The sequence below is a fragment of the Canis aureus genome, chromosome 24 (assembly GCF_053574225.1).
Source record: "Canis aureus isolate CA01 chromosome 24, VMU_Caureus_v.1.0, whole genome shotgun sequence".
In the NCBI taxonomy this organism is placed as follows: domain Eukaryota; kingdom Metazoa; phylum Chordata; class Mammalia; order Carnivora; family Canidae; genus Canis; species Canis aureus.
In genome coordinates this window covers 52,440,227-52,456,676 of record NC_135634.1, presented here as the reverse complement: position 1 = coordinate 52,456,676, position 16,450 = coordinate 52,440,227, and the positions used below count along the sequence as shown (strand labels likewise).

General features: G+C 57.8%; 1 protein-coding gene across 2 annotated transcripts; it reads left to right on the top strand.

Moving 5' to 3' along the window:
* The first annotated feature begins 4,940 nt into the window (after positions 1 to 4,940).
* Positions 4,941 to 15,094, top strand: DTYMK (deoxythymidylate kinase). Of its 2 annotated transcripts, XM_077869607.1 has the most exons (5): positions 4,941 to 5,108; positions 5,213 to 5,321; positions 9,500 to 9,590; positions 11,509 to 11,706; positions 14,711 to 15,094. In XM_077869607.1, exons 1-5 carry the CDS (start codon positions 4,979 to 4,981, stop codon positions 14,819 to 14,821), a joined length of 639 nt encoding a protein of 212 aa, XP_077725733.1. In that variant the 5' UTR covers positions 4,941 to 4,978; the 3' UTR covers positions 14,822 to 15,094. The 2 variants fall into 2 exon arrangements, with proteins under 2 accessions (XP_077725733.1, XP_077725734.1); XM_077869608.1 differs by lacking the exons at positions 9,500 to 9,590; positions 14,711 to 15,094 and having other exon boundaries at positions 11,581 to 11,703.
* Positions 15,095 to 16,450: the final 1,356 nt, after the last annotated feature.

Genomic DNA, 16,450 nt, shown 5'->3' with positions numbered 1-16,450 from the left:
GAAACGGGGATCCGAATACCCCAGACACGCGCGCGGGCCCATGACAAGCACGTGCACTGTGGCACGTTCATTATAACTATGCGGTAACACGGATACATTATTATCACATGAGCCCCATAGATCGGGTCGGGGCCCCCTGTGCGCCCCCTCGGCCCCACCAGCGTCTGACCACCCGGATCGCCCTACAGGATCGCCCTACAGCCAACGGGACTGTCGCCGCGCCCCGCCTTCCCCGCAGCCCCGCAAGCGCTCCCCTCTCTCTGCGCTTTTCCCTTTTCCTGCATCTCGTGGAGTTGGGGGCGCACAGTGTGCAGACTTCAGGTTGGCTTCCACGGAGTAAAAGGCATTAGGTCTCCTCCACGCTCTTCTGTGGCTTCACGGCTCGTCTCTTCTTAATGCTGCGTAACACTTGATGGTCTGGATGGGCCACGGTTTACCCGTTCACCTACGGAGGGACACCTTGGTTGTCTCCAAGTTTGGGCGATTACGAGTAAAGCTACTATAATCACTGTTGTGCAGGTTTTTGTGTGCAAATTCCTTTGGTTGAATACGAAGAAGTGTAAGACTGTCTAGGTTTGTGGGAAACCACCAAACTGTCTTCCAAAGTGGCCCCATCCCCTTTCATCACCACCAGCGAAGAATAAGAGTTCCCATTGCTCACGTCCTCACTAACATTTGCTGCCAGTGTCCCTGATTTTGACCGTTCTGTTCTGATAGGTGTGGAGAGATGGCTCATCATTCTATTTGCAGTTCCCTAATGAGCATCTTCTCACACGTGTACTTGTCATCTATTATCTTCTTTGGTGAGCTGTCCATAACGTTTGCCCATGTCTTATATTTTTAAAAAAAAAGGTGTATTTACTTTAGAGACAGAGTTGGGGGGGGTGGGCAGAGGGGATGCAGACTCCCCACTGAGCATGGAGAGAGGCAAGATGCAGGGCCAGATCCTGTGACCCTGAGATCACAACCTGAGTTGAAACCAAGAGTCAGATGCTAAACCAACGGAGCCACCCGGGCACCCCATAACTTTTGCTCATTTTTTAAATTGGGCTTTTGGTTATCTCACTGATGAATCATATTATCCATTTTTCTACTATGTGCTTTTTTTTTCTTAGATTTTATTCATTTATTCATGAAAGACACAGAGAGAGGCAGAGGGAGAAGAAGGCTCCCTGTAGGGAGCCCAATGTGGGACCCGATCCCAGGACCCCGGATCATGACCTGAGCCAAAGGCAACCACCCAACCGCTAGGCCACCCAGGCGCTCCCTACTATTTACCTTTTTTTTTTTTTTTTTTTAAGGTTTTATTTATCCATTCATAGAGACACACAGAGAGAGGCAGAGACACAGGCAGAGGGAGAAGCAGGCTCCAGGCAGGAAGCCTGATGCGGGACTCAATCCCGGGTCTCCAGGATCACGCCCCAGGGTGAAGGTGGCGCTAAACCGCTGAGCCACCCAGGCTCAGGCTGCCCACTATTTACCTTTTTAATTTAATACTCTTCACAAACATCTGGCCATGTTTTATTCAATTCTACTTTATTATATTTACTATATTTCATTGCCTTGGTGTGCCATATTTTAACAATAGATGTACATTAATTTTTGTTTCCAATTTTCATTAGCATAAAAACGCCCTGGTGAACATTTATGCATATGGCTGTATGTTCCAATTATTTATTGCTGCAAACTAAGCTACCTGAAAACAATGGTTTAAAAGAACGATTATCACAATTTTTGAGTCACATTTCTGCAAGGCTCAGCCAGGTGATTCTTTTGTTCTAACATTTTAGACCTCACTGGGGTGGCTAGAAGGGGTCACTCGGTTGGCATTATGGCCCAGCGTGCCTACATAGGACCTCTCCAGCGCCACAGTCCCAGGTAGCGGTACTCGGTTTATTGCCGTGCAGGGCTTCCAGAGTTCCAGGACGCCTCAGTAGAAGCTGCAATACTTGTGAACTCTACTCAGTAGTCCTGACATCTCATATTTTATTGGTAAAGCAAACCGTTGGGGCTAACCCAGATCTGAAGGGAAGGGAACGAGACACGCCTCTCAATGGGAGGAGTAGCAAGGGTTGAGTCCATCTCTAATTTACACCTTGTCCTATTAGTTCTTTGGGATAAGTTCTTAGGAACAGAATTGCTAGGGGTGTCTGGGTGGTTCATGTCGGTTAAGCTTTGGACTCTTGACTTCGGCTCAGATCATGATCTCAGGGTCCTGAGATCGAGCCCCACATGGGGCTCAGGCTGCCTGTGAAGCCTGCTTACTATTCTCCCTCTCCCTCCTCTCTCAGAAAAAGAAAGGAAGAAAAAAGAAATGCAATTGCCAGCTCTAAAAGTATTGCATGTTCTAAGTGCTGACACTTCTAAACGAATTGCACAAGGGAAAAGTTATACTGACACTCCATTATGAAGGATGTTTTACACTTTTGTCAACCCTAGATTTTGTCAGGCTTTTTTAGTAACTGGATAGGAAAAAAATAACCAAAAAGCCAACACGTGTTTTAATTTGTATTTCGTTGATTTTACGTGAGGCTAAACATACTTTTCCATATCCACTGGCTATTTGCACTTCTATCATTTTATGTCCTCTACGATCTACGAGGAAACTGATTTTCATGCCTTCATCTAGAAAAATAAGGCTAATGGCCTTTCATGTATCCGATATCGAGAATAATTTCTTCCAGATAGCAGTTCGTCTTCTTTCATCCACTTAAGAAAACTGATGAATCCTCTTACAAAGAGGTCTAGAAGCAACCAGAGAGAGGACTCCTTTTATTGTGATGTACTTAAAAGCAGGGTTTCTCAACCTCAGCAGTGTTGATATTGTGGGCCCGTAACTCTGTGCTGGGGTGAGGGTCGGGGGTGCTTATTGGGTGCTTTAGAGCATCCGTGGCTTCTACTCACTAGATACAGGTAGCACCCCACCACATTGTGACAATCAACATGTCACCCATCAAGAAACAGTGCTTTAGAGGAAGGCTAGGCCAGTCTAACAGAGTAACCCAATCAAAATCCAGTGGCTTAGACAAGACAGAATTTTATTTATTGTGCAGAAGCCCCAATGTGAAGAGCCCAGGGGGCAGCAGCCACGTCCCTGGGGCCACTCAGGGGCCCAGATTCCTTCCAGCATGGGGTCTGCCCCCAGGGAGCTTTGTCGTTGTCAGTGGCCGTTGTCAGTGGCCGAGGCTGGAATGCAAGGAGGGGGAGCAGTGGGCAGAGGGAGAGTTTTCTGTCTAAAGCAGCACACCCCACATCTGCTCATACGTACTTGGTGTTCAGCCACACGGCCACACAAGTGGGACTGGGAGACGTAGTAGGGCGCCCGTGCCCAGCAGACCCTTCTGGAGGTGGGTGAGGGCTGTGGACTGAATACCCCCCCAAATTCATAGGTTGAACCTGGACCCCCAACGTGACTGCATTTGCATAGGTTAACGGAGAGGAAGAGACACCAGACCTGTCCCCATCCCGCAGGGTGGGAAGACTGCAGCTGCTGGGAGCCCCTGGGCCGTGCTGTCTTGGTAGGGCGGCCGGCTAACCCAGTGAGGACTTTGATGACAGTCCTGTGAGGCGGAAGGGATGACACACGAGGAACAGGGAACAGTCAAAGGGCTCTAGTGTCTTTTTTTTTTTTAATGGACAATCTCAAACGTGTAAGAGTAGGGGGCCCCTAATGGGCCCTGGGTGCCCAGCAGCCAGCTTCAACTATCAGCACCTTACAACCCTTTCTGGGTCCCCCGTCTCCAAGCACAGACACCAGAACACTGCAATTTCCTCCACCAACAGGACGTCCTTGTGCCCACCTAGGAGGCCTCCGTGGGGCTGTGCAGAGCCTACCTGCACGGCTCCAGGTGGACTGTGCTGAACACCGGGCCTGACCTGTAACCGCCCATGCAGCAGAGCAGAAAGGGGACTGCCGGCCAGATGCAAGGGTGCTCCTGGGTCAGTGGCAGGGCCACGAGACCCGCACTGGATGGGCGTGGATGCTGGAGTCACCGGTGACCGGGAGGGACAAGCTGGAGCAGCTCAAGGGTCTACGTGAGCTTGGACATCAGCAACCAGCGGAAGTGGTTCGTGGCTGCCTGACTCTGGCCTTGGAGCCACGGGTGGAGAGGGAAGCCGGTCAGGCTGGTGCTGCGGCACCGGGGTTGGCACTGATGTAGGAGGCACGATCTGCCGGCTGGGCCTGCAGCACCTGGATACCCGGGCTCGCTGGGGCTTCGGCAGTCGGGTGCACCTGCAGCACCACCTGCGGCACCACCTGCAGCACCGCCTGCAGCACCGCCTGCACCCCCCGTCCACGAGGCTCCTCCGCGCGCAGGGGCGGCCAGGCCAGCTCGGGGCCCCCCTGCGGCCGTGGTGCGAGGCTCCGCGCGCACGCTGACCCCGGGAGGCCGGGGGGACGGGCATCCTGGCCGGGCGCTGCTCCCGGGGCGGCGGGCTGCATCCGGGGGGGGGTTGCTGTCCGGGGCTCCCGCGGCCCAGACGGCGGGGGCGGCAGGTGCAGCGCGGGCGGCGGCCGCCTCGGGACCCGGGGAGGCTCCAGCCGAAGCTGCGTCCTCGGGGAGCCGCGGGTTCGGGTCCCGCCCCCGCCCCCGCCCCCGGCCGACGGCCCGCCCCTCCGCGCCCCGGGTCTCCGCCGGGCGGGCTCCCGGCTCCCACGGCCCCGCAGCCCCGGGTTCCGGCCGCCCGCCCGCCTAGCCCGCCGCGCCCGCCGCGCCCGCCGCGCCCGGAAGGCCGGTCCCTGCCGGGCCGATGCCAGCCAATCCGGGCAAGGCTGGGGACGGGCAGCCAATCCCGGCGTGCGAGGCCGAGGGGGTCACTCCCGGAGCGCGCCACAGCCGTTTCCGGCCCTCGCCGCGCGCGCCGTGCCGCCCCCGCTTCAGCCAATCGGAGCGCGCGCCGCGGACGCCCGCCAATCGGAGCTCCGGGCGGCGCGGGGTCGCGGGGTCACGGCGGGCGCGGGCGGACGGGCGCGAGGATGGCGGGCGGGCGCGGGGCCCTCATCGTGCTGGAGGGCGTGGACCGCGCGGGGAAGAGCACGCAGAGCCGCCGGCTGGTGGCCGCCCTGTGCGCCGCGGGCCACCGCGCAGAGCTGCTCCGCTTCCCGGGTGGGCGCGCGCGGCGGGCGGCGGGCGGGCGGGCGGGGTCCCGGGGCGTGTGCGGCCGCGTCGCAGCCCTCGGCGCTCACCGGGTGCCCGTTCCCTCTTTGCAGAGAGATCAACGGAAATCGGGCAACTCCTGAGCTCCTACTTGGAGAAGAAGAGCGACGTGGAGGATCACTCGGTGCACCTGCTCTTCTCCGCCAACCGCTGGGAGCAAGTGTAAAGGCCGCCCCCGCCCCCCGCCCCCCGCGCCCCGCGCCCCGCGCTGCCCCCGCCCCGCCCCCGGCTCCCTCCCCCTCCCCCTTCCCCCCCGCGCTGCCCCCGCCCCCCGCCCCCGGCTCCTCGCAGGCCTCACCTCGCAGGGTAGCGTCAGGTTCCAGGGGGGCCCGCGGCCCAGGGCGTGACCCGGGAGCCCGGATCCAGGCCCGCGTCGGGCTTCCCGCATGGAGCCTGCTGCTCCCTCTGCCGGGGTCGCTGCCTCTCTCTCTGTGTCTCTCATGGATAAATAAAATCTTAAAAAAAAAAATCTGGTGAGGACTGTAGAGGTCCCCCCGCTCCGGGCACCCAAATCTGATGTTGTCCTAGATTAGGGAGTTATATTTGTTTCCGTGGATAAACTGATGTGGGCACATTTTTTTTTTTTTAAGATTTTGTTTATTTGAGAGGAAAGAGGAGAGGTGCAAGCAGGGGGCGGGACAGGGATGAGCTGACAGTGCTGAGCACCAGGGAGCCCGAGGGCTCAATCCCGTGACCTGAGCCACCAGGCGCCCCGTGTTGACAGCCTGTTAACCGAAGCTCACAATCCACCTTAACACGCCCCTTCTGTTCTACGTCTTCTTACTCCTGCTGCTTCCCTTGACGTTTAACTTGATCAAGTGCCTGTGCTGTTTGCCTCTAGATGCTTTTGTTTCCGTTTATATACACACGACAGTGGAGTGTTTTTTGTTTTTTTTTTTAGCATAAATAAATGGGGTCGTACTTACAAAGCATGTAGGAACTGGCTGTTTCTGCCTTGCGGAGCCCTGACTCCTAGCCTGGGGTGCTTTCCAGAAAGGCTGTTGCGCAGATGCCCCCTCCTGTGGTTCTGCACAGTTGCAAGCAAGCCTGCACCGCTTTCCTCCAGGCCTGCACCACTTTCTTCCGGCTAAGTGTGTCTTGTTTGGAAAGGCCTTCCCACTCCCAAGTATTAGAAGAAAATGAGATCGTCTGTCTTTATGCTCTTTAGTACATCTGGAAGTTATCTACCTCATTGTTCCAATTTTTCTTTTTGAGGCTTTGTAGAAAAATAATGTAGGTGTACATAAAAATGAAAAGTAAAAGTAATGCTGACTCCACTTCTAGGGATCCTGTGCTTGCCACACAGGCCTGTGTGCTTGCCGTCCACTCCCGCTGTGACCCCTTTGGTCATTCTAGCCACTGCCATTCGGTCCGTCAGATTTGAAAGTCCTTGGGTGACAGGCCAGATGCTAGGTTCACACGTGGCACCACGACCACCAGGCACACCTGGGAACCAGTGCTCAGTAAACCTGCACTGTTGGGAAGCACCTTGTGACGAAACTGGCATTTCCTCCAGCCCTTTCGTTGTCCACCTTTTTGCTCTGCTTTATCTTAACTGTGGTGGTTGCTGGTTCCTGAAGATACTTGTCCTTTGGCATCTTTACAGTCCGGGCGCCCAGAATGTGTGGTACTCCCGTCACAGAATGGGGCCACATCCTCCTTCTCCTCCCCTATCTCTGTTGACCAAAACCCAGCGCTCTCCCAGGAGCATCTTAAACACTACTCTATGCAGGAATTTGTTCCTAGAAATGAGTGATTTCTTTACTTCTGTTAGCAATCTAGCATTTCTCCTCTACTTTTGTTTGTTTTTAAAGATTTTATTTATTCATCAGAGACAGGCAGAAGGAGAAGCAGGCTCCATGCAGAGAGCCGGAGGCGGGACTCGATCCCGGGACCCCAGGGTCACCACCTAGACCTAAGGGGGCGCTAAACCGCTGAGCCACCCAGGCTGCCCACGTCTACCTATTTTTAAGTTTTTACTTTGGAATAATTTCAGTCAACTGGAAGGAAGAGTTGCAAGAACAGTGCCGAGAATTCCTGTATGCCCCTCCAAACTTCATCTGTTACTAATACTTTGCCACATTTGTGTTATCACTTGCTTCCTAATTTAAAATTGCAGGTCATTTATTTTATAAAATTCACAGTTTATCTGATATTTCCTCACGAGTACCTCTGCGTTTGTATTTTTGGAGAAACATCATGGAAGTGACATTGGGTTGGTCCTCTTTGGGACGTTGAGCCAGGAGGGATATGATGTGGTTTGGCCATCACTGGGTTGCTGGTGAAGGGTATGCTGGCCAAGTGACTTTATGAGTAGTCAAAAGGGGAAATACTACAAAACTACATAAAATACCCACTTTCTTATCAACCCTTGATTTTTCTATTTTTATCGTTTATTAATAATCCCACCCAAAGTCTGTTGTGATTCCAAATGGTGATCTTCCTAATTCATCACTTCTACATTGTTATTAGTTGGCTTCCTATGTAAGGAAGAGCTTTCCTGCACATCCCCCGCCCCCCCCCCCCCCCCCCGCCCCCAGTAGTCATCCATGCGTCTGCCATCAGTAGGGACGCGGACTCACAAGTCGTTTTTTACTAGGTGGGTCATACTGTCAGTTGTTTTGATGTTTATTTTTTTAAAAGATTTTATTTAAGAGAGAGAATGAGCCGGGGGCAGATGGAAAGGGAGGATCAGACTCCCCACTGAATGTGGACCTCGATGCAGGACTTGATCCCAGGGCCCTGGGGTCATCACCTGAGCTGAATTCAGGCAGACGCTTAACAGACTCAGGACCCAGGCGCCCCACGTTTTGGCGTTTAGATCGCAGATTTGGCCTCTGGAAATCTCTTCATGTTGGTTCCTGTGTCCATTTGCTGTGTTTCCAGGCCTCATATTTTGAGAACTTTTTGATAGAATAAGATGTTAGGTTTCTCTTGTGTTTTCTCCTGCTCCCGCCCAAGAACCAGCTGCACTTTTCTGTTTAGTGGAGTATGGGGTTTAGAAACCAACGTCAGGGTACTGGGTGCTTGCCTCTAGTTGGCGTCCCTGCTCCTGGGCTCCTGCATATACGTCTGTCTTTGTGTCTATTTGTATTTGTGATAAAACTCATGCGTTCCCCCTGGTACCTGCTGATCCAAGCTGGCCCCATGCTCTTCCTGACGCTCGGTGCCGTCAGCTCACGCACTTCTGTAGAAGCCTGCACAGAGGTCAGTGCTGGTTGGCAGCTCTATCCTCAGACCAAGGAAGGGCACAGTGGGTGCTGTGTTCAAGGTCTCCTGGAGCAGAATTTTCCCCTGCTCGCTGTGTGTTCATTTGGGATACTGGTTCATTTGTGTATGGTTTTAGGGTTTTTTCCCGTCTGGATTTAATTTTAGTTTTCAAACACATAAAACATTAAGTGCTTCTAAGGGTCAAAGTCCTACAAAAAGGTAACTGCCTTACCGCCCCCCCCCCCCCCCCCGCCTCTGCCCTTCCTCTGTGGGTAACATATTCCTAGTTTTCCTCCCCAGAATTTTTTTTTTTTTTTTTTTTTACATAGAAGCAGAGACACATGTGATGTCCCCATTCACCAGTTTGCCGCCTTCCGCAGAGCACAGCCTGCCGCGTGTACTGGTTTGTGCTCTGCTCTCCGGACACGAGGAGATGGTCGGCCGGCTGCTAGACACCCCTCAGGCCGCACACGGCTGTGCACGTGCTCTGTGTACCTGTGCCACCGATTCTATCTCTGTGAGCTTAGGTAGTCTTCATAGCGTGGGCTGCGGGTAGTGCCGTGATGGAAGCTGCATGTGGCTGCCGGAGCTGTGCCTCCTCCCTCCCTGCCGGTCTGGGAGCCTTTCAAGGGCACGCATAACCAACATCTTTGTCCACAGAGCACTAGCGCCACTTCCTGCTGATGTCCAGCCCTTTGTGCACATGTTCCTAAGATCTTGGGGTGGTGGCGGTTGAGCTGCCGTCACCTGGTCGAGGACATCCTTGGTCAGCCTGCCCATCCTTGTCCTTGCCCTTTGGGGTCTAGGCCGCGAGCCTCCTGCTGTCCGGCTGCACCTGCTCCTGGGTGCTCCTTCCCAGGGTAGGCTGGCCCCTCTGCACCCCTGCGCAGACACCACAGGCCCTCCTCTGTTCGTCCATCTTCACGTGATCGTGTGTGTTATGCTTCCATGGATGCGTCGTCTTCACACCCCGGTGGCATCTGCTAAAGAGAAGCTCCAGAGCTTTTCTGAGCAAAAACAAGGTCATGGACTGCTGTGCTGCAATCCCTCGGCTGCGCTGCTGTGTCGTGAGTTGTGCTCCGGGCCTGCGAGGCCAGGACCGCGGCTCAGAAGTGCTCTCTGTTTTCTAGGCCGTTAATTAAGAAGAAGTTGAGCCAGGGCATCACCCTCATTGTTGACAGATACGCGTTTTCTGGTGTCGCCTTCACCAGTGCCAAGGAGGTGAGTGCGCCTGGTCCCCGGTGGGATGGCGCCCGGTGGACTCGGTGCCTTCACACGCTGCCCCTGGGAGGGTGGGGAGCCCCCTCTTTGCTTGCACGTTGGCTCTTCGTTGCTAGGAGGAGCGGGCGTTCCTGGAGCTGCGGCTTCAGAACTGTTCCCCGGCCGCTGTTGGTCACCACCCCCCGTGGGCGGGAGGGTCGCTCAGCAGGCCCCCTCCGCTCTGGTGTGGTGCTGTCTTCCTGGCCTCGCTGTTCTGTGGGTGTAATGGCGGTGGCCGCACCGCCACTTGGTTCCGCTGCTTAGACCTTGTCACGTGTAAGCCAGCAGGGAGAAGGATTGGCCCCAAGCGTGTCCCCTGCCTCCGAGCCTTTTGGTGTCCCCGCTGAGCCTCCGGATACAGCAGCAGCCCCTTCGTGAACATTTCAGTTCACGTCCCCGAAACAACTTCTTATAAACATGGTCTCGCCTCAAACCTCAGGCATTTGGCGCTGCTGTCCCTTGGTCCGCGTGCAGAGTGGCCAGTGCTGTCGCCAACCGTCTGATTTGTCTTGTGTTTTTACAGTTAGACGGAATCAGGATCCTTTAGGGGCCTATTTGACATGTCTCTTTAAGCTCTTAAAATACAGGCTCCCACATCTCCTTTTCTCTTGTATTAAAATTTTTAAGAATCTTACTCTGCGCAGCTACTTGAGGCAGCATTGGGCTCCCATCCCGAGACACAGGGTGTCGGGCTGCCTCGTTTGGGGCAATAGCCCTTGGTGGTTCCTGCACGAGGGGTCGCAAACCGATGACCGTTCAAGTCTGCCTGTCCTCCCCCCTCTGCTGGCTGGAAGTCCTTTTTTCATTTTATTTTATTTTATTTATTTAAAAATTTTTTTTATTCACGAGAGACCCACAGAGAGGGAGAGACACAGGTAGAGGGAGAAGCGGTCTCCATGCAGGGAGCCCCACATGGGACTCGATCCTGGTATCCCGGGGTCACCCCCTGAGCTGAAGGCAGGTGCTCACCCACCGAACCCCTGGGCGTCCCCCCCCCTTTTTAAAAGATTTTATGGGACACTTGGTGGCTCAGGGCATGACCCTGGGGTCCCAGGAGTGAGTCCCATGTCGGGCCCCCCACAGGGAGCTGCTTCTCCCTTTGCCTGCGTCTCTGCCTCCCTCTCTGGGCCTCATGAATAAGTAAATAAATCGTGAGAGACACAGAGAGAGGCAGAGACAGTGGCAGAGGTGGGACTCGATCCCAGGACCCCGGGATCGTGACCTGAGCGGAGGGCAGATGCCCAGCCACGGAGCCTCCAGGCGCCCTGGAATCCCTGAACCACACTTGCCTGGAAGCGTTGCTCACCGAGGTCCCATCTGTAAGAGGAGGACAGGACGGAGGACCGTCGTGCCGCGGCCTGGCTCCCTCACGTCCCGACGTGCTGCCGCGTGGCTGGGGGCCGTGGGCCTCGCTCCTCAGCTGCGTCTCTTCCTGGGGCCTGTGGCTCCAAGCGCATACCTGGGTTCTAACTCTGTCGTCCGAGCAATGTGGCCCTGAGACGGGGCCTTGCTGGCCATGACCTTTGCCTCCAGAAACGACACTATTTTGAAGTTCATGGAGGTGAACTGGGCAGAAGCGTGCAGGACTGGCGCACGGCGAGTGCTCACAGCGCGTCTCCAGCGTCCCTGGCAGGGGGCTGCCCACAGGTGTGGGTTCGGGGCTGGAGCCGGGGTCCGAGCCCTGGGCCCCCGGGGCTGCACGGCACCTGGTCTTTGAATGTTTATTCCCAAAGTCCAAGCAAACCCTCTGAGGTCTCAGAAGGAAGCGCCAGCGTCTCGGACAAACGGTAGATCATTTGTTCCCTTCGTCAGGAACCGTGAAACTGAACGTCAGGCCCGTCCCACCTTCTTTCTCTAACCGCTGGGCTCTCTGCCGCAGGACTTTTCCCTGGACTGGTGCAAGCAGCCGGACGTGGGCCTCCCGAAGCCGGACCTGGTGGTGTTCCTGCAGCTGCGCCTGGCGGAGGCGGCCACCCGGGGAGAGTTTGGCCGCGAGCGCTACGAGGACGGGAAGTTCCAGGAGCGGGCCCTGCGTCGCTTCCACCAGCTGATGGCAGATCAGACCGTGAACTGGAAGGTGAGGGGTCTTCCAGGGTCGCCGCCGGGGCGTCTCCTGCAGCAGATTCTGTTCCTCTGTGAGCTGTGCCCAAACCGAGCAGTTTGGTGGCCAGTGGGCGAGTTGGGGAGACTGGCCAGCTGGCCCGCACGCAGCAGCCCCCCCCACGCCATCCTTACCGGGCCCGGCTGTGCTGGTCGTGGGACCCGTGACTCCCTCCTCACTTGGCCTTTGGGCTCCTCGGGGCTCTGGACCCCCACCCCCTCCATAACCTCCTCAAAAGTTGGGTTGGCTGCTTCGGGGCTCTGCCCCACCCCGGGGAATCATTGGCCGCCTGCCTCTCCGCCCTGTCCGGCCGCATCCGGCCGCTGGGCCCGTCCTCGTTCCCCTGCGTGGGGATGAGCTCCCGTCTCCACTCCATCTCCCAGGCCCGGGCCTCACGGCCGCCACCACACCCTGCCATCTCCCTGCACTCGGCGCCCCTCAGCCCTGCTGCCTCCACCGCAGGGCACTTCCCAGAGGGCACCCCCAGGACCGCCCCGTGGGGCCACACCCTGGTTGCCAGGGCCCCCCTTCCGTGTGGGCAACGACAAAGGTGATTTGGTGGACGGCTGATAAGTTCCACTGCAGAGAGGGGCTACAGCCCTGCCGCCCTGTGGAGGTTTGGGGTGTCAGCTGCTGCCTGCCCCCCACCGTCCACGCTGTATCCTGGCCGCTTGCTCCCCGGGGTGGCGCTCTGGGGGCTCCGTGTTTTTAAAGTCGGGTTTCACCCGCTATCAAGCTAGAGTTCCCAGGAAACTTATCGTAAGCAAAGGGGCATAAAGCAAAGACGCAACTACCATTAAATCACATGGAAACATTTTGGAATGTTCCCAGACCCAAAAAATCACCTTTCCTAGAGTTTTGTGACATGTCTTGCTCAGAGATGCACAGAATCGATGGACACGCCGTCCACGCCGTCCTGGACGCGGCTCAGGGCTCTGGCGGCCAGACGCAGGGGAGGCGGGGGGGAGCTCGGGGTGCGCGGCCCTTCCCTGCGCTGCTCACGTCAGCGCGGAGCACGCGTGGCTCGTCTGACACCCTGAGAAGGCATTTCTTTGCCCAGGCGGAACCGTCAGTCCGGGTTTTGTACTGATAGGTCGCATCCTACACAGAATCGCAAAGTTCCGTCCCCTTCTTGTCTTTGTCAACCCGTTCTACACGGTTTAAGCTATTTATCCTTCATTCCTAACACATTTCAAACCTCGCGAGGAACAAGTCAAGGAGGAAGGAGCGGGAGCGGGGAGGGAACAGGAAGCCAGCTCCTGCTGCTGGGGCTCGCGCCGGCCGCCCCACTCCCATTTCCATCCTGTGTTGCTCCCTTTAGCTTAAGAACATCTTTTAACCTTTCCTGTAGGGCAGGTCTCCTGGTCTAGAACTCTCAGCGTTTATTTATCAAAAAATGAAGTTTAGGATTCTTTGAAAAAAATGTTAAGCAATTATAAAAAAAAAAAAAAAGAAAAGTTACAACTCGCAAGTGTAGTACAGAGAACCCTCCCCAGAGACCTTTTGAGAACGAATTAGTGCCTGACGCCCCCTCCCTGCCGTGTGCTGTCAGACGTGGGACACGAGCACGAGCCCCTCGCTACCCTCAGGTCCCCGAGCCCCGTTTGGGTTCCCCCGTGGGTCCACTGCTGTCCTTTAACGGATGACCCCGTGTACAGCCCCCTCTTGTCTCCAGCCTGTGACCTTCACGACACTGACGCTTCCGAAGGTCACAGCAGTTGGATTCTAGATGAATCCCAGGTGGACCTTGCTGGTCGCCCACGACTGGGTCCAGGCCATGCGTCTTCGGCAGGAGGCTGGGGCAGGGGTGCCAGGTTCTCACCGCATCCTGCGAGTGTAGGATTTCACTTGGCTCTACTTCAGGTGACAGTCACTTATCTGGGCGCTGCTGATCTTGGTGTTGGGGGTTTCAGTGAGCAGACTGCCCGGCCCGGCGCCGAGGTCCCTGCACACCGGGGCGCTCACTGGCATCCGCTCCGCAGCACTTAGTGGTCTCTGGGTTCGTCCTGGACTTGCCAGCCCATCTGGCATCACCTGTCTGGGCCTCCTCGTTGCAGAGGAAGGTCTTCTCGGTCCGTGCCCAGGGCCCAGGTGCTGCTTCGTGCGGCGCCGTCGTGGCTCCCAGGCCCTCAGAGGACCAGAGACATAGTTTATGCGTGATATGCCCACGGGACAGTGGAGACCTGTGAGCGCGTGCAGTAGGCCTGTGTGCGAGGCTGCATCCGGTTCACGGAGTGCAGCAGGTGGTCCCGGAAGCCGTCGGGGGTGTCACTGCGTGGGGCCCGCGGCTGTGCAGGAGGCCATCCTGAGCCATGCTGTCCGACCTCATGCAACGGTCGTACACGCCTCTGAGGGAGACTACACCCCAGCAGCATCTTCCCGGTGTCCCCGGGGACTCATTGTGCCATGCGCCCGGCCTCGGCCATGAAGCAGGGCAGCCCGAGCCCACGGAAGCTCCTGGCCTGCCCCGTCCTTGCTTTGAGCAGAGAGCCGTTTCTCAGGCAGCCGGTCCCCTTCCCCTTGGGGACCAGGGGTCCTCACGCTTCCCACGTGACGGCTCGGCACCGATCGCACCGGGGCTGGGGGGCAGCCTGCTGGGTCAGGACGAAGCCACCTTCCCAGGGAGGACAGGATTCAGACCTGGCTTGGCTTCCGGGCAGAAGCTCCGGGAGCTCCCAGCAGCATCGGGCGAGGCCTCGGGGGCGGGGGGCAGGCTGTCCGCACGCTGCGCGGGATCAGAGCCCTGCAGGCTGGGGCGGGAGGGTCTGATCAGGAGCGAGACTGGGTGCTTCTCCTGTGTCGGGGCTGCAGCAGGAGCTGGACCCAGGCCAAGGGCAAAGGTCAGCAAGGTCGGGCGAAGGACCCCAAAGGTGTGCTGTGCCCTTCGGAGCCCAGCCCCGTCTGCAGCCACCGCACACATGGAGAATCGGGAAAAGCACTAACCGTCCTTTTTCTTCTGCCTCCCGGTGGGGACGGACAGATGGTCGACGCTTCCAAAAGCATCGAAGCCGTCCACAAGGAAATCCACGCCCTCTCTGTGGACACCATGCAGGCCGCTGCGCAGAGGCCACTGGGGGAGCTGTGGAAGTAGCGGGAGGCGGACGTCCAGGCGACGTGCTCGCGGCACACGCGCCGAGACCACCAGCGGCAGGTCAGGGAGCCGGGAGCCAGCGGGTGCGCTGGGGACGCCGTGCAGGCAGCGCTTCGCAGCGGTGTCCCCCCGTCCTGTCTCAGCCTGGAGACCCAATGAATCACGGCCTTCGGGGAGTTTAATGACCACCTCCAGGCAGCTTCACGGAGATGGCGATCGGTCATCATTTTCCTGAATTTCTTACAGGGGCGAATAAAAATTAATTTAAAAAGGTGCTCGAGGGGATCCCTGGGTGGCCCAGCGGTTTAGCGCCTGCCTTTGTTTTTTTTTTTTTTTTTTTTTTTTTTTTTTTTTTTTAGCGCCTGCCTTTGGCCCAGGGCATGATCCTGGAGTCCCGGGATCGAATCCCACATCGGGCTCCTGGCTTGGAGCCTGCTTCTCCCTCCTCCTGTGTCTCTGCCTCTCTCTCTCTCTCTATGATAAATAAATAAATCTTAAAAGAAATAAAAAGGTGCTCAAGGGGGCTTGCCTCCCTCCGTCCCCACCCGCATCGGGGCTCCCGGCCGCTGCCCAGCGTCGCAGTGGCATGCCGGCCCGTCCTGTCTCGGCACCACCGTGGTGCCGGTGGGCGCGGTTTGCCGTGTGTCCTGCCGTGACCCGCTCCGGGCCACCTGCCGACTCGTGAGGGAAGGTGCGGAGTGCTGAGGGGCGGGCGCGGGGCACCCGAGGGCAGCGGCCTCCCCGTCTGCGGCCGGGCGGGGACCTGTGATCCCAAGGGCGGCGAGCAGGCGCCTCTGCGTGGGGCCGGGGCAGAGCCTGTGGCGGCCACGACGTCCCGCACGGCGGGGTCCGAGCGCGTCCTCTGGTGCCCGGCCCTCAGTCCCTGTCCTTGGGTGGCCCCGCGGAAGCGTGGCCAGGGGCAGGGCTGTTCTGAGGGGCCCTCGGTCCACAGGGCACTCGGGCGGCTCCGAAGGCTCTGCTCTTCCGCACCCGGACCACGCGGCACCCCGGGCACAGACGCTATGGGGGACCGTGCACAGGGTCACCCCCCGCCCCCCTGGGACGTGCCAAGGCCGTCCTTGACCACCCTTGTGCTTTCACACGACGGAGGCCACACACCCCATGACTCCCATGACCCCGGCAGCCTCTGTGTCCTGCAGCTTCGTCAGGGCCCTGGCCGCGCGGGGAGTGGGAGGTGCTCCGAGCGAGCTGTGGGGTTGTGGGGGCGGAGTGGGTCCCGTGGGGGCTGGCGGCGGAAACGGTCTGACAGACTTCAGCACCTGGCCAGGGGGGCGGGGGCGGCCCGGCCAACGGGCACCGTGTGTGGGACCCGTGCAGACCCCGTCTTGGCTCATTGCGCTGGGGGCGGGCAGGACGGCCTGAAGCCAGGCTGCGAGGAGACGCCGCGCTCCCTGCCCGGGAGGCCCAGGCCGCGCCCCAGGACCCGACCTGCGGAGACCTCGACTCCCACCCCTGCCCTGAGAGGAAGGCGGTGGCTCGATGCTGCCCGGCTCCACGTGGAGAATGGTTCCAGCACAAGAGGTTCCTTCCGGCGGCTTCTAGAGACCACGACATGGGGACCTTCCCTCAGCCCCTCACAGCGACACCGGGGGGCGGGGGGTCGCCTCC

Excerpts from the sequence above, each read along its gene's own strand:
- DTYMK (XM_077869607.1), top strand. The coding sequence starts at position 4,979 with ATGGCGGGCGGGCGCGGGGCCCTCATCGTGCTGGAGGGCGTGGACCGC. Across the intron at positions 9,591-11,508 it reads CCTTCACCAGTGCCAAGGAG|GACTTTTCCCTGGACTGGTG; the intron begins GTGAGTGCGCCT and ends TCTCTGCCGCAG. Across the intron at positions 11,707-14,710 it reads ATCAGACCGTGAACTGGAAG|ATGGTCGACGCTTCCAAAAG; the intron begins GTGAGGGGTCTT and ends GGGGACGGACAG.